Below are 21,990 nucleotides of genomic sequence, written 5' to 3'. Positions count from 1 at the left end.
AATGTATATAAGGTATGCATTCATGTTCCCAACGTTTGAATTGTTGTCCCTCCTAAGACAACAAGACAGTACATGAACTTGCTATGTTGTGGGAGTGGCTTCCTACATTTTGAGGCCATTGCACAGCCCAAAATAGCCAGGGCAAAGGACTTGAGAAAAGTTGTGAGCTGCAATCAAATAAAAGATGGCTACAGATCCTCCAGTAACACAGCAGATTGGCAGATCCCCGCTGGAAAAACAGAAAAGCATTGCTGCACTTCAGATATCAGACACTGACGATTGCTTTGTATACAATGAGCATGGAAACCGGATACCTTTTAGAGGTTTATATCAGGACAAGAAGGCGATCGTAATTTTTGTTAGGGTAAGAAGCATTTTTTCCTAAGCAAGTCAGTAGGTTAGAGATTCATTGGTGCGTTATTATGAACACATCTTTGTAAGTATGGCTGGTTTCTAATGATACATGTTTCCTAATGAAGGCAGACGGATGGCTACTGGAAGTACTGAGATCAAGGCAGTTTCAGGATTAATATCAGCAGCGCAAGGCATCTTAACTAACACTGGAAAGAAATGAAGAAAATAACGCACCTATGGGTCTATATTATAGTTAGAAAAGTCCGAGCAATTTACAATCTAAAGGCTGGGTGAAATGTTTGTATGACAGGTCTATATTGTTAGGGTATAGGTTACACAATTGAAATTAGAATGTATTATGATTCTTGTTGTTAATTACGAAAGAAACCTATTGAATTGTTTTGACTGTCGTTTATAGCATTTTTTGTGCTACACCTGCAAAGAATATGTGGAAGATCTGGCTAAAATACCAAAGAGTTTCCTCACAGTAAGTAAAAAATACACACACACACACACACACACACACACACACACACACACACACATACAGATAAATTATATATATAATTTTATTTTATTTATTATTTTCCAACAGGAAGCTGATGTTAGACTAATAGTAATTGGACAGTCCTCTCACCGTCACATAGAGGTATGCATGTACTTCCCTAGTGAATTAATCTGTCCCATTCAGATGTGTTCATAATCAATAATGAGTATAAACTATAGGATGTCTGTTCGGATCCCTATGACAATATTTTATGGAGAACTGTGCTAGTGGCAAATAATAGAAAAGAATCAAGGATTGCCTAAAAGTACCTCTAAATTAATCCAGCATTGATCTTCAGAGTTGCGAAGCGACCAAACTATGATCAAAAGTCATTGTTTAAGGTAATCCTTTTTTTAATGGATAGTTTCAAGAGTCAACACATTAAGGATGCCCAGTAGAAGCATGATGCATGTGTCCTGATATCAAAATCAGTGTCCCCAGTCTGCTGCAATAACAGTTCAAATCAGACTTCAAGCAAACCAGTCACCATATATAAGGTGAAAAGCAATCTTTGGTTAAGAATTACTATATAAAAAAGATGCCTGTAATAATCAGAACTTCACATCTGACTCCACTGGTTCCAGGACTTAATTAAAATGGGATTTATAGAAAATTACATAAATAAGGTTTGTGAACCTGCAATACTGTATGTCTTAAATATCTTGTGTATGGGTCACACATACAGGCTTTCTGCTCACTGACAAGATATCCACATGAAATATATGTTGATCCAGAAAAACACATTTATAAAAAGCTTGGGATGAAGAGAGAGGAGACCTTCATGCAATCAGGTACAATTATTATTAAGGTCGTATTATGTAGATATAGGTTTTTTTCTAAATTACGTGTTTTTATATTATGCATATTGCCTCATAGTAAGCATCTGGGGACTATGGAGTAAAAAAGGGTAATTAAAGATTATATTTTCAGATTATCTCTGCATCTATATTCTGTACTGCAGGAGCTCAAAGCCCTCATGTGAAATCCAGCATGCTCTCTGGCAGTGTCAAAAGCATGTGGCGAGCAATTACCAGCCCTGTGTTTGATTTTCAAGGGGACCCCCAACAACAAGGCGGGTCATTCATTTTAGGACCAGGTAAACTCTTCTGTGCTTTTAATAAATGTAATTTCTGAAACTGGTTGTATTGTTTTGGGTCACTGGTTAAATATATACAGAAAAGCTCTTGCAGTAACTGATTTTCCCCTTTAGTATATTACAGAATGCCTTTTAACACTTATGAAGTGGCCAGCAACCTCTGCCTTGAGCCTCTGAATTTAATTATGAAGTCTTCTGGCTAATACAATGTTTTAACTTTAAGGAAGATTGAGATATTTACATACATGCTTATAACATTCCAGAGTAGTTTTCAATTTAATATTTAACTTCATCATATAATTGTTGTGATAAATATATTTATATCAGTTTTAAGTATTTCAATCGTGCATGTGCTTTTTGACTGTTTTTTTTTTTTTCTTTCTTTTGTATATTTTTTCACAGGCTCAGAAGTTCACTTTGCACATTTTGATATGAACAGGCTTGATCAGATGCCAATAAATTGGCTACTGCAGCTAGCAGGAGTACAGACAGTGGATTTCAGTGATCAGTCTCCAATTATTCATGTATAAAACCCTAGAATGTAGATTCAAAAACAGATGGAGATTGAGTCTTACTGTGCTAAGAGCATTAAGTCAGGCAGGCACTGTACATTCAAATTTATATATATATATATATATACACGCAATGTAAACAATTAATATTTTATTTTTAATTGGATATTCAAAAACTGAGCAGACTATTGTTTGTGTTATTAAATGTTTCAAAAAATACAAAGGTTCTGTCAATAATACAACCTTTTAATTCTGCAGGTCTTACGAGGTGAAATTGTTTTAAAATGGAATGTCAGATATTGCATGCGTTTGCAAATTGCATCCTATTATTGCAAACTGGAAATCCCTCTCTAACACCAGACTGTGGTTTGATTTGTAAAATGACTCCACTGTCTGGGAGATTACATGTGTGGGCCCTTGGCAGAGGCATATTGTTGATTTCTTTAAGACGTGTTCTGAATTCCTGCTCAGTTTTTTTTTTTTTTCTGAGTGGTTCATTGACCATCCATAACCATGGATTCGCTTCAAACACCACAGCACCCAAATTGAACCAGCAGAAAATGCAAGTTATATGCCATTTTAAATTCATGTCACACTCAGGAAAATGTGAACATTATATTAGCAATGTATGTCATTTAGGATGCAATAGAAAATATATTTAATTGAGAGCTTTATTTATGTATTTATTTTACAACACTTTTTTTTCAAACAGTTATTTATTCAATCCTATTTTGCTATTTCTTAGCTTCTTTGCTATTTGCTAGATTGTCATTTTGAATTTGGAAAATAAACTACCATAGCCCTGTAAGAACAGTAAAGTGTACTATTTTAATGCACCTCTATGGACAGTATCAGAATGCAATGGTAATATCAACTGGACCTCATCATAGCAGCGTCCATATTATTGCAGTAGTGTTAACCCATTGCTTGTAGGGCTGTAATCCCCACTGAATGCAAAAACCCAGAATAGTGTGTTTGAAGTTTGTGCACTGGAGGAGGGAGAGGAAGAAGAGTAGCAGACAAACCTTGAAGTGAACTGCGTCACTAGTGGGCACGTAAACCTGCCTGTTACAGACCGCACCGGGGTCGCGTTCGTGTAGCGCGTATGTGCGCGGCTCCTCCAATCGGATCGGTGGGCTTGTGCAGATCTGCGCAAAACTGCGGAAACCTGCGCTACACGAACGCGAGGTGTATTTCTGCAGTAGCAGAGGCTGCGCTACACAGACCCACCTCTCATAAAGCGTCAGAGCCAGCTCGGCTGCAGCAGCTGCTCCAGGACTCCAACGGCCAGCTGGAGATTGTGACACACCTGGATATAAACTAGCTGCGGCCAGGGGTTGAGGATCCCGGGTATCACTGAACATGATCCCGAGGCACACCTGAACTCACCATGAAGCGTAAAAACGAGAGGAGGCGACTGGAGTCGAAGAAGAAACGTTTTGTTGTAAAGCATGAGGAGGCGGAGCCGTGCTCTGATCTTCCCGTCGCTATCACAGGTAAGAAGAAAGAAAAGGCGCTCACCTGTCCTGCCCTTGTGGTGCCGACAGGACTCCGCTACAGCGCGGCGACATTGTTTTTCTTTGTGCATGTAGGGTCCTGTCTATATTTATGTGCAACCCTGTGCATTTATGTGCAAAATTGACCTAAAATGGCGACACCGATGAATTTGAGCTGGTATGTTAATGTGTGCATCGCTGTTAAGTTCAGCCTTTTATTTTCGTATTGATGATTTCTCACCGTCCAAATTTGTCTTCTGCTGCTTGTCCAGTAGAGTGACGTGGATCACTACATTACAGGCACTGCTGGCCATCAGGCTCATGTCGTGAGAACTTCTGATCTGACCCAGTAAAGATGAGTTAATGTGTTGAATGAGGAGTTGGTCTGTGGTATTGAATGATGGTTGATGATACTTGATAGACAGGTTCTTGTATCGATGTAGTAATTGCTGGAAAATGTGCAAGAGTGTGCAATAAGTATTTATTTACTATGAGATGTTTACAAAATGTACACTTGTAAAACTAAATCGGTTGATTTGTGAAGTTGGTTGCTACCTCTCGAAATTATAGTCGCACAGGATTTCTTATCTAAAAAACCAATTTAAACTTTTTTTTTAGAATAGCACTGCTTCAGCTTCAAGACATGAATAATTGAAATGTAATTCATTTTCATAATGCTCTCTTCTTTAAAAAAAAAAAAAACTGAATCATAATTACAAAACTGGTGTGGTTCAGATTTATGTTTTACAGATCAGGAAATATAAAAATAAAATGTATTTGAGGAGGTAAGTTACATTGACAAGTCAATCTTTTTAAGTAAAGAAAATCGTTAAAGCGATGCTTCACATTTTACTACACAAGAAATCTTAGTTAAATCCTGCAAAATCTTAGAAAATTGCATAGTTTTTTCATACATTATTATTATTAATAAATATTATTATTATTATTATTATTATTATTTCTTGGCAGACGCCCTTATCCAGGACGACTTACAACATAAGTGCAAAAATACAGAGAAGTACAAGGCATCAATCATTACAAATTTAACTTGGCTAAAACATAGAAATTCAAAATAATACATTTTACAAATTCCAATTTACAATTTACACAAGTACAGTAAGAGACTTCCTACATCCTGGACATTGTGTTGATTTATCCATTTACTGTATTATCTAACATTTTAGACCCCCCCCCCCCTCCTTTATTTTATTTTTGCAGAATAAATACATATACTAACATCTGTGGTATTTGCACTCTATGTAGGTTCATTCTATTGATTTGTCTTTTCAAATACCCTGATGTTTATATACATGTTGAAACTATAAAGATAAGGCAGATTCTGTCTCGACTCCTTCAACCAGTGACATTGTAATATTTGGTTAAATGGAATATTGTGAAAGAAAAATAAACTTAAATAAAAATGCAGCATCTGTTGCATAACTCGTTTCTTGCCATGAACAATTTATTTGTTACATATTTAAAAGGCAAGTATGAATGTCTGGACTAAATTCAAAGCATTTTGAATAATACTTTGCAGAATAGTATCTGAATATAAATATATGCATAACATAATCTGGCATCAAGATGTTATTAAATCAGTAATCAGGAATTTCTTCAAAATTCACCAAAATTTTGCAAAATGTACAACCTATGTTTCGGTCTTATTCCTATAATGGGATTACTCCACATACATCTAACCAAGTGTATAACCTTTATATCTCGGAATTTAATGCAATCTAGTACCAGGATAAATGAAAAATAATTAATGCACCCTACCCTTTGAAAAATGAAGTCTTTGACTTTGGAATTTGGTGATGTTTTTTTATTAGTTTAGTTTTTTTTTTTTTTTAATACAATTTAGGATAAGAAAATATCTCGTATGTCTGGGCACTGGGCATTTTCACTGCTGTTGAGTTGAGTCTTGGAGGTTAACCTTCCATATCTCTACAATTATTGAGTTATACAGTGATGTTTTTGAATTTGTTGGTTAATCCACATACAGTGTCTTAAAAAGCTTTATTTATTTATTTATTCACAGTATGTATAATTCTAGCCATCCCTTCTGTAATGCATGCATTGTTGACATTCAGTCATATATTACAATGGAGCATGCTGGGTGTATAAGAACTAAGTTGAGAGAATCATTCAGATGGAGGTGAAGGCAAGGCAAATGTAAGTGCATTACTTCAGGCTTTCTCTTTGGTTGGTTTCAATCCAGCACTGTTACACGTGTATAGTACTTCTGTGAGAATAATGGTCTATGCCCTTATTTAGAGTAGGTTATTAATGGACACTTGTGTCAGAATTACTGTAGGGTAGCAGTATTTCTGATAACTGTAATAAAATCTTAAATTGGAGTTAGGAGCTCAGTATGACATAATTTCTACAAGTCTATCTCCCCTTCATATTACTGTTATACACTACTGTATTAAGGACGTGTCCAGAAGAAATACAGAAATATTTAACCTTGTGTACAATTATCTGCGAAATCACTCCAGTGAACTTCTAGGCCCCATCCTATTCACAAAGGGATATTTGTTTAAAATTTAAAACGGTTGGTTTAAACTGAAATTTCTTTAAAATGTTACTCTAAGAATATTTAATGATTTAAAAATAATAATAATGTTGCATATTTCTGCAACAAAGTTTTTTTCTGGAAACCACAGCAACACAGTGCATTATCCGTTTCATTGCAAGCTGAAGGGTTTGTTTGTTAAACGTGTGATTGCTGCAATGTACTATAATTTTCTACTTTACTTGACATTCTCCGCGTTGAGCAAATAATAATAAAAAAGAAACGCTTAGGTCGGCAACAATGTAATCAGAGTGTAGGGCTGTAATCTGTGCGTACAATATCACCAGCACATTTCGATTGGCTGAGCGAGGCTTTTCTCCTAGCAACGGCTTGGGCAGCGTTCCAATTAGAATCTTCCATGTCTTTTCCGCAGAACTTGAAATTCCGAACTGTGCTGTGGGATGATTGGCGTGTGGGTTGTGCAATAGCGTACGGGCTGCTGCAGTTGTTTCCTCCAGTGAGCCAATGGGCGTCGAGGGAAGGCTGAACAGAATAACTGGGTGGGGCAAAGAATTGGGAGTTTCAGACCTTGAGCATAGAGGTCTTGTGCTGCGGGTTTCACTTCTGCGTCTTGCTGTGAAAACAGTCGCCTTGTTTATTTTGTGTCTTTTTATTTTCTTCACGGTTGCAGTTGTTTCCCCTGCAACATTGTTTCGTTATCAGGATCAGGACTGGATGATTGAGGGAGATACTACAATTGTATTTTACTTATTAAGGGGAGTTTAAATAATTTAGCTGCACTGTTTGGATAGTAAACTAAAATCCGCAATTGTGCGTACAGTAATGATAATTATCATTTATAATGTGTTTTTAATCTGTCGGTTTAATATGCTGTTCCCTTAGTTAGAAGTGGTTGGCAAAAAATGTTTAATAAAATCTATTGAACATTTCCTACAGTGTAACTGTTTTAATATATAAAGGGGGATTTGTTCCCCCAAGCAGTGCACATCTTAACAAGTGTCTTCCTTGTTCTACGATTCTTTGATCTTGATCCTTTTAATTTCAAAGGAAAGTTCATAAGATTTTTTGGGGGGAGGGGGATAAAAGTTGAATTAGGATGGCGGAGGAGAATGAGACGGTTAACGCACTAGAATTTAAAAAGGGTGAGTTCAGTATTTTTCATGCTCATGAATTTTACTAAATGTATGTTTAATTAGGGCCGGTCATTAATTGGCATCATTGTTCTGGCTGCCCGCGTTACTAGTTTAAAGCGAAATCAATCCCATCGGCGCCCCACATCTCCGGAAACGAGGCCTGTAATATGTTTCATCTGCGTGGAAGTTTATGCATATATTTCACCATAATTAGTACGTTGACTACAGTATATTAATTATAGCGATTTTAAATTGGCAGTTTGAAAACTGTATTTTATAATAAAGTATAAGCTATATGTATAATATAAAAAATGTTAATTCTACAATTTAGCCGGTGGCATTTGACGTTTAAATCTTGACCTTTTCAGATCAACTCTATTTTGCCATTCTGCAACAGAAACCTAAAAGCACTGCAGACAAGCACTGTTTCAGCATAGATGACGAGCTCTCTTACGAGAAGTAAGTGTATTGTAAACTGTGATGTATATTTTATGCTAGTGGGGGTCCTACTCTTGATTTAATATGCAATTATTAATGCAGTCTATTTGTCCTGGATTTATTTTGCTTGTTTCATGTCTGAGTTGTAATAAAGGTGAAACCCTGCAATGCAGACATGCTATGTTCTGATAATGTCGTTCATTTTATTTTCCATGTAGCATCTAAATTAACTTCAGTTAAAATAGCTTTATATAACATGGAAAATGGGACATCTAGGTGATTTATATATCCTTTTTGAATCTCGGTGTATTTATCAATAGAACAGATTTGTTACTTTTTAATATACGTATTATAGGGTTTGTCTTCAGGTGGGGGAATATGATGGTAACAGTTCTAACCCTGCTTTTCTTTTATAGCTTCTATGCAGACTTTGGACCTCTGAACTTGGCAATGTTTTATCATTTTTGTTGCAAGCTCAACAAAAAATTAAAGGTAATGATTTGTTTTTGTCCTACAAATTGTGCAATACAGATTTGCAGTTGAACACTTTACACACACACATTGCAGTTATATCTGTGGCTTATAGATTTCTCCTGTACGGTATTCTTCAATGTGTGTTAGTAATAAGCTAAATGTATTGGTTTAGTTATACATTTCAAGGCAGTATTCCCGCGTATTTTATTATCAAAAACCTGTGCTGTTAAATGTATACTTTTGTTCCTTTGTGTGCTTTTTTTGGTAAATGTTCAAGCTCTTTGTATGTCTTTCCAACTAATTCCCGTTAAGTGTTTACTGCTGTTGTTTCATGGCCAGAAACCAGTCCTATGCCAAATGTTAGCCTGCAAAATAAACTAAGCCTAATGTGAAGCTCACCCAATTGCAGTTTTTAGAGAAGGAGGTTCATTCCGATTAGATCAAATGCCCCCCCTCTCTGCACATGCTGCTTAAAGTGAATGATTTGGTTTTGCTGTGTAGAATGAAAGCCCTGTACCAGGACACTTGCACCACTCGTAATGGTTTCATATGGGGCTTTGCTGCTGCTCTTTGTTACAGATGTCTGTCTCTGTGCTTGGTGTGCTCAGATGTTTTTGAAAACGTGTGTCACTGCTGACTTGTTTCAATAGTATCTCACAGTTTGTGTTCCTTTTAATACATTATTTATGCATATTATTTTTAACAGTCCTTCACACTTTCAAAGAAGAAAATTGTTTTCTATACTTGTGGTGACCAAAAGAAACAAGCAAATGCTGCCTACCTGATAGGCTCTTATGCAGTGAGTATTTTCCTTTTTATTGATAATTTGGGGCATTGTTGTTTGTTGAAAGTATTTGTGGTCTGTTTAATAAAAAATAAAACATTTTGTAGAAAATGAACAGGACACTGTCACTGTAATTAAAGGGTGAATAATTTTTGCAATGTTAGAATTGTACCTACCTACTGGTATTCAAATTTAAATAATGGCATTGTTAATTCCACCTGCAACAAATGTTTGATTACTGGTTACTGTGTAAATTGCAAATTTTAGGTACAGATTTCAGAGTTGGGTTCTTGAGTGCATATTTTGTAATCTTAAGGCTTCAGTGGCCTATTCAGCACTACCTTTATGAAATTTAAGAGCCATCTGTAAATAACCCCTATTCACCACAGGTAAATGAGACCTTTAAGAATTTGCCTGATTGAATGTTTTAATAGACCTTGCATGAACCTGCGAGTTTTCCATATTTGGACTGAAACGTTTTAAAAATGTTGATCTCGGGGCTTGCTGCTGGCAGCTTTCCTGTTCACTGGCAGTGCAGATTGAACAGCTGTGAGGTCAAAACTCTGTAGGCCTGCTCTGCCATAGCTCTTTCTCGAAGTATGAATTAAACTTGTTACACAATCAAAGTCAAATAAAAATGGTTTCAGATACTGAAGTTTAGCTTTAGGTTACGATGATGAAAGATCTCATTTAAATGTTAGTGTAGTATTCTGCCAGTTATCCATCATATTATATCGGCACATCAGCCGTTCTGAAATCCTTCTCTTTTAAGGACTTCTAAGCTTTATTTAAATACATTTTAAGTGTTAAGACCTTTAGCAGAAATTCACTGCTTTCTTTAATATCCTTTGTTTCATATCTTCTGATTTGCTCTACCATGGATGACATCGGAGATGATGTAATCAATCCATTTCAAAAACCAAATGAGCTTTATATGTTGATTCATTTAATTGATGATATATTTAGTATTTAGCACAATACAGGGGTGGTAATTCTGTAATTAGTGCATGTCTGGAGTCTGGTGAGGTTAATATTGTGTGGCTTGTTTAAAACGTACTTATGGACTCCAACAAAGAATAACTTCATGGGATATGTATTATAGTAAGTGATGTATGCTCTGTGTGGAGCTTTAACAGTTTCAGTCATTGGTTTCAGAAGTTCAGGCATCTGCCTGATGTAACACACAAACCTCCAGAGCAAAGTTATAACTTAGTCTCCATTCTTTAGATCTATGTAAGATGTATTGGATAGAGGCATCTCCTAAATGTAATTCTAATAATAATCATCATCATCTAGATAATGTCTTTGTAACTGGCATTTTTTGCACTTTTCAGGTAATGTATCTGAAGAAAACTCCTGAAGAAGCTTACAGCCTTTTAGTATCTCAAAACACCACATACTTGCCTTTTAGGTAATGATAATGTAATTTCATATTGGTTTGTGTTTGTTGTTGCTGGGGAAAATGTTGGCATGACACTTACAGTATACATTCGCTGGTCATAACAGTTGTTTGGTTAAAGGACTATATGAGGATAATGAATTAACACTTTTAATAAAGTTGTGTACTAATTGCATTCAACAGTATATTTATTTTTCTTAACAAGATTTTTAGTGACAACAAAATTGTAAGATTCTTACTTCATGTTGGAATGCATACCTAAATGTACTGACGATTCCTGTATTTTGTTTCCCATTTTTAACACTTTAATTTATGAATTCAAGTAAGGAAGTTTGAATTGACATTTAAGAGAAATTTAACTTTTTTGTTTATTCTGATTTAATGTTTGACCTTTACATTTTTGCAGGGATGCTTCATTTGGCACTTGCACATACAATTTAAATATCCTCGATTGTTTACATGGAATCCAGAAGGTATGAATTCAGTCTGTTTGCATAATGTTTGGATGCATATGTGCATGTGGAATTTTTATCAGTGTAAACTTCCATGTCAAACATACGATCTTTTGCAGGCTTTGCAATATGGATGGCTTGACTTTTCCAAATTTGATGTAGAGGAATATGAACATTATGAGGTAATCTTTCTTTTATTAAGCAGTTAAGCATAGTCTTTTTCAACTGTTTGTACAACTGACTTTATTATGCCAAGGGCTTTCAGTTCCAATTCAATTTCTGACTGTAATTACAATGTCCTATAAAATTGTGACACAGATTAAGGTTAGACATTGTTGCCATACTCATTTAAAATCTGTACTGCCTTTTGAGTTTTCAGTTTGTTGTATTTTTGACATTTTTAATGTTTTGCTCAGCTGATATTATTAAAAGATAAATGCTATTTTAATCTTCATATTTTTTTGTGCAGAGAGCAGAAAATGGGGATTTTAATTGGATAATTCCTGGGAAATTTTTGGCATTCAGTGGACCCCATCCAAAAAGCAAAATTGAAAATGGTAGGTTAAGATGATTGCATGGCAACTTTCAGTTTGGTGAAAGGGAGTTAAAGCTTTCATAAACATTGCTTGGGTTTTAAGGCTATAATTGGTCTAACTGATTAATATATAACTTTACTCCTGTCATCCTGTACTGCCTACGAATGTTTGTTATAGAGAGGATTACAATTATTTTATTTAATAAAGAGACCTGTGTGGAACAGAGATGTAATTACAAGGTGAAACTAGATATATAATGTATGTAGTATTTCACATTCTAGTATTTATCTTGTGGAGTGTTCAAACTGTCCACCAACACATGGTCAGGGTGGCACTTGCATCTCCCAAAGTTTTTTTCCCTTCTTTACTCCAAAGGCTATCCTCTTCATGCACCCGAGGCCTACTTCCCTTACTTTAGAAAACACAACATCACCAACATCGTTCGCTTAAACAAGAAAATGTATGATGCCAAGCGGTTTACAGATCTTGGTTTTGAGCATCATGACCTTTTCTTTGTTGATGGGAGTACCCCCAGCGATGCCATAGTCAAGAAGTTCATCAACATCTGTGAAAATGCCGAGGGGGGCATTGCTGTTCACTGCAAAGGTACTTCAAGAATTTTATTGATTCAAAACACAAATATCTTGAGGCGTTTATTGGCAGAAGATTTTATTAAACGATTTTCATGGAAACAAACCTCTCCTTCCAGCTGGGCTTGGCCGAACGGGAACCCTTATAGGATGCTATATGATGAAGCACTACAGGCTAACAGCTGCTGAAGCCATTGCCTGGATCAGAATCTGCAGACCAGGTTCAATCATCGGTCCTCAGCAGAACTTTGTACAAGAGTAAGTACTGGATTTTATTTATTCATATTTTTGTATCGGCAGCAGCCTTTTCTTGCCAGGTTACTATAGAGAGGCTAAAACTCTAATCTTCTGATAGCAGGCAGCACAGAGAGCAGTCTTTCAAAATTCGGACAGTGATAACTTCATCTGTCCATGTGTGGTTCGATAAAATGTAATTTCATGTAAGCAGTCTTAAGGTTTCGCTCTGAAATATGTAACTGAAAATCTGTCTCTTTAACTGTGACTCAGGAAACAAGCCAGCCTCTGGGCAGAAGGAGATCTCTTCCATGAGAAAATGAAAGAACAGCAGAATGGAAGCAGCAAAGTTGCAGTCACGAGAATCTTATCCGGAGTTGATGACATTTCAATTAATGGTAACAAGAACAGGACAACGGGGAAACTGGACACCGAAGTGGTAAGTCTTTATTGTATTTTGTGTAACTGAATGTCGGTTGTTTGCACGGTTACATTTTCACTTTGTCTAGTCGTACATTTGAAACGTACTTGATGTACAAATTGTCTAAAGTCTAAATTGTTCCCCCTGTGAAACCCAAGTTCATCTCTCCCCATTTTGATTTTCTTTGAAGTATAATGACGAGGAAGAAAGGAACGGCATTACTCAAGGTGACAAACTGCGTGCTCTCAAGAGCAGGAGACAAGCAAGAGCTTCCACGGGATCTTTATCGTAAGTGTCCTCATGAATGTCATCGAGCACCACGTTCGCTTCTCTTCTAATCTGCACTCCTTTCATTCAGGCTCATGAGGGTGGGGGGGAGGAAGTTTACTTGATGGCTTAAAATACATAAATGCTTTTCTGCTTTAATAGACCCTACAAAGTTACAAAAGTATGACATTTTTCAAACCCCCTTTACAATTTTATTTACATTCAATATAGTACAAGTGGTGGTTATGAATTTAGTGAGTCAACATATTGACTAATTACATTTGACTGACAACCATGCCTACAAGGAATAATTAAAACCATAATGTAGACTTTTTTTTTTTAGCAACAACCATAAAACGCTGTTCCATATATAAAAATATTGGATTAATTAGTTGTTTCTCTACTGGAGTTTGACTTCAGTGCTTACAAGCCATTCATCAGTGTCCAGTACTAACCCTTCAAGAAGTTGAAAGGTTTTTATTAATTTCATTTTGAGGTTTACTAAGTTCATATCCACTCTGTTGACATCGCAGTACTGCTTTTTTAGGTTAGCGTCCAAAATAACTAAATTTTATACTTTTAAGATGCATGGTCAAATAACTAAGCAGATTTGTAGTTTAATGCTAAATTAATGTATAAAGAATGTCGCATTTCCTTTTTTTTGTTTCCCCATTTCATTCCATGCTATCCCATCTTACATGGATCACAGGTTTTCACTTCATAAGACCTGAGTCTACTAAAGCAGGCATGAGCAAACTATTTCATATTGGTGTCTTATGGGAAATTTGTATCTAAAAATGTATATGTAGCTACAATTAATAATTTGAAGCCTATGGTAAACTTTTTTTCCCCCCAGCCCTTTAAGTAAAAGGCAGTGGGAATCGGAGTGCTGTCATCAACATAACACACAGATCGCAGCTTGCTCATGCCATGGCAAAATCTGTGTCGAAAATGTGATTATGGCATTGAAAATCATTTTATTACACAACAGGCAAACAGTAGTAAAATGCTGCAGTCTCCTCAGTGCTATCTGGGCTGAATGTTGTCTCACATTGAAAAGATAACACCGCTTTCTGCAGCGGTGACTTTGAGGAAAATAAAATGTGTTTTTCCAAGGTAAGTGAACTTACATTCCTGATTCTGTTTATTGCATACACTGCCTGATTCTATGTGGATGTTTATACATTTAATTAGGATCAATTTGGTCATATGTTTTATTCACACTTTTGTTGTGGTAAAGAGGTATGCAAGTCCCCTTTTTTTTTTGCATAGCAGGCTAAATTATGTCAGACAGTTAAATTAGTTATTCCGTAATATAGTGTCAACTGTATTTAAGGAATATAAATGTTTAATAATCTGGCATAATTATGGAACATCCAGACAAATGGTTATGAATACTATGAATATATATGACATTATTATTATTTTTATTTCTTGGCAGACGCCCTTATCCAGGGCAACTTACAAAATAATGTTCCATATAGCAATAAGATGATCTGTCGGTGCAATTGCCTCCTTCATACAACTAAGCATACAGTCAATTTCACATTCGAGTCTCTGGTGAGGGGAATTGTAGCAAACTATTGTGTTCTGTTCTTGATCATCAAAACAATTTATGTACTTCTCCTATTTATGAATTTCACATTTTCAATCTTGTTCACTTGTGGTCTTTCCATTCTTTAGAAGATAAGCATATTTTAAGCAATAATGCTACTTGAGTATGTGGGGCTCGTAGTAGCACTTTTTTTAAATACAAGCTGTTTGAATTATTATTATTTTTTAAACCCTGAATGCAAACCGGTTCCTGAGTTCTAAAAATCCCCTTTAATCAATGTAGGCAGGTGGAATTGCTAGTTTGTCACTGGTGGACATCATAGGTTTTGAAAGTTGTACTGTCCTATTCCTTCCTTCTCTGACTGTCTCCCACATTGTTCCCCTGAGAGGCGAATGATGCGGTTTGTGACAAAACAAATGCACCATTGATCTCTGGAACATAATCTTTGTATTTATTTATTTTCTGTTTAAGAATTGTAACCGCAGAGGCCAGTGCTGTGGCTGTGGCCCCTTATCCTGTTGTGAGGAGGAAACTGGAAATGTTTGCCGTGTGTAATTTAATCTATAGTTAAAGGTGGGGGCCTGCAGATCTGTTTAGATTTGAAAATGTTACAGCCTACACTTCAGCAAGTTCACGTATCTGTGGCTTTAGCCCCAGTAGAGAGAGATTTAAGTGCACCTTAAAAGCATTTTTCCACCAGCACCAGTGTGTGGATGTCTGCTCACCAAAAATGATAGTGCCTTAATATGGTTTGTTTCCCTGCTAAATCATTTGAAATGTGTGTTTTGTCTTTTTTTGGGGGAGGGGGCAACAATATTTGAACAACTGCTTTATATTCGAGTTTTATTCTGAAAAATGTTCCCTAGTTATTCAGATGCATTAGTTTTTGCTATCTATTGCTGGAAGCACCTGTCCTACACTGGAACACATGCTAGACCTCTGTTAAATCTTTAATGTGTTTACCTTTTGCATGGTCTGAAAATTAACACAAATATGCATGGCTTTTGTCTGTCTATTTGCAGTGTATTTGGCCATGTTTCCCCCCCCCCCCCCCTCCGAATCTCATTTCTAGCTTGGACGTTCTTGCTTCTCCACTCTTTTTGTTTTATTTCATATTTTTCCCCTCCTTTTAGATGGCTCGTAGCTATGCTGGTCTCTTCACTGTGTAGCATTGTCATCTGGTGGATTGTTTGTGGCTTCCCTTCTCCCATCCTGCTTATCTGTCTAGATGGGTTAGGATTATAGTAATCATCCCAGGAGCCTAACAGGCAATGCTGTAAGTGTGCTACTCACGTTTCCATACTTCAACTGACTTTGCCTTCTAACAATTGGGTTATAAAAATGAACTTCATGGATCTTATTGGAACCATAATTCTGAACATATCCACCGTTATTTACAATTCAAGTGATGGATCAAACTACATTTGAACCTGAGAGCTGCCACCTTCTTGTGCAATCTCCATTTTCAGAACCGATTCCTATTGAAGAAATAACTTGAGGAGGCCTTGTTTAAGATGTTCACCCAAGTTGAAATTACAATACATTTTGTAATGGTAAAAGACAACATTGCCCATGTTACACGGCATGAGCTGCAGAATGTATGCTTTCTAATTCGTGTGCCTGAGAGGCTGCAGTGGATTCAGGGCGTGGTGCCATGAGATGGATGCTGGAGGTGTCATTGAAAGCTAAATGTACCCACCGGTTTAGCGATGTTCATGTTAACTGCACATTCATAATTGAAGTGCAGTCAGGAATTGGTGATGTACATTAAAGGATCAATTTCTGCATTATGTTTGAGTACACAAAATCGTCACTTTTTGGGGGGATTCGCCCAATTTCACAAAGATAGCTTCTCCTAGCTATTTGTTTGGGAATGATCTGCAAAGATCTTTCACATTCTAGTTAATTACATGCAATGGACATCAAATGATTGAATGCACACTTTTTTTGTTTTCTGGGGTAATTGCAGGTAGTAATATTACTTATGTCTTCCTTCTCAGAAAAATAAAAGGAAGTGGTTAACTTCTGTTTCAGGCCCAAGGGGAACGTTACTGTCTATACATTGTAGGCTATAGCCCTTTTGAAATGCATGTGGGGAAAGAACTTAAATGTTTGAGAAGCAAAAGTTAAACAAATGTCATTTTGCCTGTGTGTCCCAGCCAAGGAAAAAACATCCCAGTGGTTTTTCAAAACTTTATTTACATTTCAGACTTCAATTCTGTAAATAGGAGTAAAAGTAATTGGTAATATTTAAAATTGCATCTGTTGTACAGGTTGTGAGGATAGTTTATCTATTAATTGCTGAGTCAGATCACTGCTTTCTACAACAGTCTCCACAGAAATGTCTTCATTATAGAAAAGCACTCTACAGCATTGCTACACTCATAGTTTGCCTTCATTTGATTGCAGCTTTTGCATATTTTTCAGAAGATCAATTTTTCAAGACCAATACAATTAAAACAAGCAAAACTATGGAAGTATTCATACAGTGGGGTTTCCCTCAAATATAAAACCTGCTGCAGTAAGACCTTTAAAAGGGTAGGCATGCATCAGAATGTAGCCCTGCACTTAATGACCATGTTAACACAGCCAGTTAAGCAAAAGGCAAAACCTGGAAGTAAAATCTTAAAATAAATGTTTAGTCCACTACCCTCAAGGAACAGTGCTTGTTCCAATGTATTTTCTATAACAAATTGCCAAGCCAATTACTAAGGTATTGTATGATAATGCCCGAGCCCCCTTGTTTTGTTGGATCCCACTGTCCAACATTTGTTTATTTTTTTCTTAAATCTCTTTAAACCTCATGGTACTCTTGGTACCATTGATCTGGGATCAATTTTGGTAGCTTGCATCAGGCCATATACCAGCAGCCTCGTATATTCCACACTCATGTGGGGGGGGTGTAAATATACTACAGTGTCATGACATTGTCTATAATTTCTGCTTGCCATGGAGGAGGGGGGGAAGGTGTTCTATAAAACAAAGTGGTATAATATTTGAATTCTGTCTTTCAGATTAGAAGAGAACAAAATTCACACCCGGTCCTCATCACAGTCATTTAGGTGCGTTTTCCTTTGTCTTTGTTCATATGAAGTGCTGAATTACTCTGAAGTATGTATCATTCTTGCCTGCATAGTCTTTAGTTAGCAGTTCCTTCAAATCATGTAAAACCACATTTTTTACATCACTTTAGGTCTCTTGACTTGGAATAATAGTTCCTGTGTATTTGTTTCGTGATGTTTTGTCCTTCTTTGGTAGTTTTTCATCAACCTCTTTTCCCTTTTTAATTTTCAATGCAGGATTATTTTGCAGTCCAGTGTACAGAGCTGTAAGCCTGTAAGATCATCAAGCCTCTTAAACAGCACAGATGCCAAGAAACGGACAAGGTCTACAATAGGATGTGACAATTTGGGGAGGTCAGTCATGATTTCTCATTTTCATTATTTTTTTCAATTTAAATGTTAGAATGTATTGGAGACCAATAGATAATTGAAACTGAAATGTAATTGGTTAAATCTGTATTTTGAAACAGGCATTTTAAAATAGATGCAAGTTAAAGCTATATTCTCATATAAACAGTTAATATTAATTGGCTGGTTATCATTTTTTGGAAATATGCATTAACAGACCAGTGTTTGCAGCAAAATCAACAGAGCTATAGTATCCAAAGATTGAATTAACCATGTCTTCCTTCTGTAACAGCGGGTTGTTAAATTCTAGGCTAGCCAGATCCCTAGGCAACTTACATGTAGTGACTTATGACCAGGATCCAACCCACAAAGAAGCCATATCAGGCTCTAGCGTTGTAAGCAATGCAGCCAACCAGATGAACAACCTAAATGCCATTAACAACAACAGCCCCCAGAAGGCACCCTCAGATAGCCTCGCCACCGTCTCCCAAAGTGCCTGGTGCTTCAGTCCCCTTCACACAGTAAGTGTGTACCTTTCCACTGATTTAAAAAATCAACCACCGTTTCCCTTCTAAGTCTTGCCTCTATCCATTAGCTTTCATTCTTCCAAAATAATCAACTTTCCCTCCTCTCCACTGCTTTTCCAGTGCTGCCTCAAACCCCTTTGATACCTATTGTTGATCCAGTTCTGAAATTGGCTATAGCTTTATTGAATTTGCTCACACTGTGTTAAGTATATTCTGCTTTTCAGCTCATTTTGTAATTCATATTGCCAGAATTGCCAGATTGTGCTAGTTCTGCCTCTGCAGTGTGCTTTTAAGCAAGACTAAGCTATAGTTCTTAGATCCAATAAACCTTTTCTATTCTTTACTTCTTTCTCTTTAACAGACGCATTCTTCCAAGGGGAAGAAAGACACGACGCTCTTTGCAACAAATGCGCTTTATGAGACTATGGTACTTTCTCTTCTGTGTCTTGCAGCTTATTCTTGCTTTGAAAAACAACTCCTAAAGGTTTTCATAAAAAGATGTGAATTTTACTTGGAATGTATAGCTCCAAAGTATCCTAATTTTAAAAATATGCAAATAATCAGTGCAAGTTGTATCGGAGAATGAGGTGTTCAAATGTTTCTGTGAAAAATGGACTTTGTATGCAATGATGGAATTATAATGAATAGCTATAATCTTTTTACATTCAGCTGCATTATTTAAGACCCTAGCCTTTCAGAGTAAGTGCATGCAGTTCAGTTTGCAGTGCTTGGTCAAGTAGAAACTATTGTCAGTTTCTATAAAGTGTTGTTTATTAGTTGTATGGATTTAAGTTAATATGCACTCCAGAAAACTAACATTGATTTGATTATTAACAAAGTTCAGATTGATTTGCAAGAGGGGGGACCTGCTTTGGTCCAGGTAGCTCACATGTAGAGAACAGCTTCCATTTGCAAAAGCTAGGAAAAATGCAGATTTCACATCTACTACAGCCTAGCTGAAGATAATGCAGTCAATTTACTGTCATATTAAAAATGACACACTGCATATGTTTTAATTGTTATTTGTGTTTTCCCCCCCCATAGTCACTCCATACCAAAAGCAAGAGCCCCACTGCTTCGCTGAAGTAGACGTCTATGCCGGGGCCATTTCACAGGCAGTCATCTGTGCTGTGCTCTACAAGCTCTTAATTTACCCTTGTAAGAGCAGTCTCTTCTGCTGGAAGACTAATTCGCATTCAATGGATTAAATATTTTAATATTTTTTTATGAAGACTTGATTTCTGTTGACATGGATGAGAAGTTCATCAATTTAAGTTGCACAAGTGGACATTTCAGTTTAGTCGGTTATCAGGCTGTGGCATTAGCTGAGGTTTTGAAGTGAAGATCTCTGTACAGGGGACCAATTGTGAAGGCAATTTTTTTTTTTTTTTTTTTCCCCAGAAGCTTTAATTTCATTGTGATGACTATCTTACAGAAAGGACCACAACCATTAATAAATGTATAGAAAACAGTCATGCCACATCTGTGAAATATGGTGCAGTTCAGATTTTGTGCTGCACACATTCATTGTTGGTCATTACTTTCAATTTAACTAGAACTGAACATTTTAGTCAGTTTTAGCTTTTTGTAAAGTTACTTAATACTGTACATAAATACATGTTACCAATCATGAGTTTCTTGTAATTTTATATATACAAATTTATATTTGGTACTAAACTTTTTAGATTCAAGACAATATTATGAAAGTTATTTTGGATGTTTTCACTCATGTTAAAGTCTATGTATATATACTTAAATCATGTAAAGTCAGTGTAAATAATTTCTTAACCGTGTATTGCCAATTTCTTTTTTTTTTACACTGCATTACTGATCTAATGCCAATAAAACACTTGGTCATCTTTCATTTGTTGTGTTGCTCTGTTGTGGTCATCCTAATTGAAGGAAAATCTGAAACGTCTACCAGCTTTAGGAACAGTTTACAAATCATGTGCACACTGGATTCTCCTTCTAGAACAAGCTATACTCTCCAAGCAGGGTTGGTTTTGGCAACCTCAGGCCTGTAAATATGCAGACTATGTAAGGTGATTGCTGCAATAATAAACTTTAGACAAAAAACATGTGTAGAGACCAACTAACCCCATGAGTAAGTGAACGAGAATTAACCTCAGCCTTGCATTTGGAAACCCTGATCCATTTACTACATGAATGATAGAAGCCAGGATTTTGCTACAGGAATCCATTTTAAAAGTAAAGGCTTCTCCTGTTTTAGGTATTTTGGTGAAATACTATAATTGATAAATAAGGGTCAAAGCCCCATAGCCCTGAATTCTAATTTTAGGTGCCCTTGCATCTCCCCTGCTTTGGCCTTAATCTTTTTAGTAGATATTAACCATTTTAATTCTCGACAATTAACCTGTCCCTACAAGTTCCCTTTTAGTACCACTACAATTCACCACTTCCCTTCTGTCCAAAAAGGCTTGACACCTAGAGATTCTCATATCATCCACCTGAAATGTATACACTGATTAGCCATAACATTATGACCACCTACCTAATATTGTGTAGGTCCCCCTTTTGCCACCAAAACAGCCCTGACCCGTCGAGGCATGGACTCCACTAGACCTCTGAAGGTGTGCTGTGGTATCTGGTACCAAGACGTTAGCAGGAGCTCCTTTAAGTCCTGTAAGTTGTGAGGTGGGGCCTCCATGGATCAGACTTGTTTGTCCAGAACATCCCACAGATGCTCAATTGGATTGAGATCTGGGGAATTTGGAGTCCAAGTCAACACCTTGAACTCATGATTCAACAGACCAGGTTACCTTCTTCCATTGCTCTGTGGTCCAGTGCTGATGCTCACGTGCCCATTGTAGGTGCTTTCAGCAGTAGACAAGGGTCAGCATAGGCACCCTGATTGGTTTGCGGCTACGCAGCCCCATACGCAACAAACTGCGATGCACTGTGTGTTCTGACACCTTTCTATCAGAACCAGCATTAACGTTTTCAGCAATTTGAGCTACAGTAGCTCGTCTGTTGGATCGGACCACACGGGCCAGACTTCGCTCCCCACGTGCATCAGTGAGCCTTGGCCGCCCATGACCCTGTCACCGGTTCACCTCCCTTGGACCTCTTTTGATAGGTACTGACCACTGCAGACTGGGAACACCCCACAAGAGCTGCAGTTTTGGAGATGCTCTGACCCAGTCATCCAGCTATCACAATTTGGCCCTTGTCAAAGTCGCTCAGATCCTTACGCTTGCCCATTTTTCCT

At 36.8% G+C, this 21,990-nt stretch overlaps 2 protein-coding genes across 5 annotated transcripts; both read left to right on the top strand.

Moving 5' to 3' along the window:
- The first annotated feature begins 52 nt into the window (after window positions 1–52).
- prxl2c (peroxiredoxin like 2C) lies at window positions 53–2,630 on the top strand. Its single transcript, XM_066711237.1, has 6 exons — window positions 53–364; window positions 773–841; window positions 950–1,003; window positions 1,587–1,692; window positions 1,863–1,997; window positions 2,400–2,630. The coding sequence occupies exons 1-6, from the start codon at window positions 185–187 to the stop codon at window positions 2,525–2,527; spliced, it is 672 nt and encodes a 223-aa protein (XP_066567334.1). The 5' UTR covers window positions 53–184; the 3' UTR covers window positions 2,528–2,630.
- Window positions 2,631–2,672: 42 nt separating this feature from the next.
- On the top strand, window positions 2,673–20,625 carry cdc14b (cell division cycle 14B). Of its 4 annotated transcripts, none has more exons than XM_066711232.1 (17): window positions 2,673–4,005; window positions 8,043–8,133; window positions 8,529–8,604; window positions 9,293–9,385; window positions 10,705–10,781; window positions 11,176–11,242; window positions 11,341–11,403; window positions 11,691–11,778; window positions 12,133–12,363; window positions 12,467–12,605; window positions 12,855–13,020; window positions 13,193–13,290; window positions 17,839–17,886; window positions 18,124–18,240; window positions 18,527–18,755; window positions 19,123–19,188; window positions 19,806–20,625. In XM_066711232.1, the coding sequence occupies exons 1-17, from the start codon at window positions 3,900–3,902 to the stop codon at window positions 19,848–19,850; spliced, it is 1,800 nt and encodes a 599-aa protein (XP_066567329.1). In that variant the 5' UTR covers window positions 2,673–3,899; the 3' UTR covers window positions 19,851–20,625. The 4 variants fall into 4 exon arrangements, with proteins under 4 accessions (XP_066567329.1, XP_066567332.1, XP_066567331.1 ...); XM_066711233.1 differs by lacking the exon at window positions 2,673–4,005 and adding an exon at window positions 6,025–7,683; XM_066711235.1 differs by lacking the exon at window positions 18,527–18,755 and having other exon boundaries at window positions 2,674–4,005.
- The last annotated feature ends 1,365 nt before the right edge of the window (window positions 20,626–21,990 follow it).

The sequence above is a fragment of the Amia ocellicauda genome, chromosome 8 (assembly GCF_036373705.1).
Source record: "Amia ocellicauda isolate fAmiCal2 chromosome 8, fAmiCal2.hap1, whole genome shotgun sequence".
NCBI lineage: Eukaryota > Metazoa > Chordata > Actinopteri > Amiiformes > Amiidae > Amia > Amia ocellicauda.
This window is presented reverse-complemented; position numbering and strand designations above follow the sequence as displayed.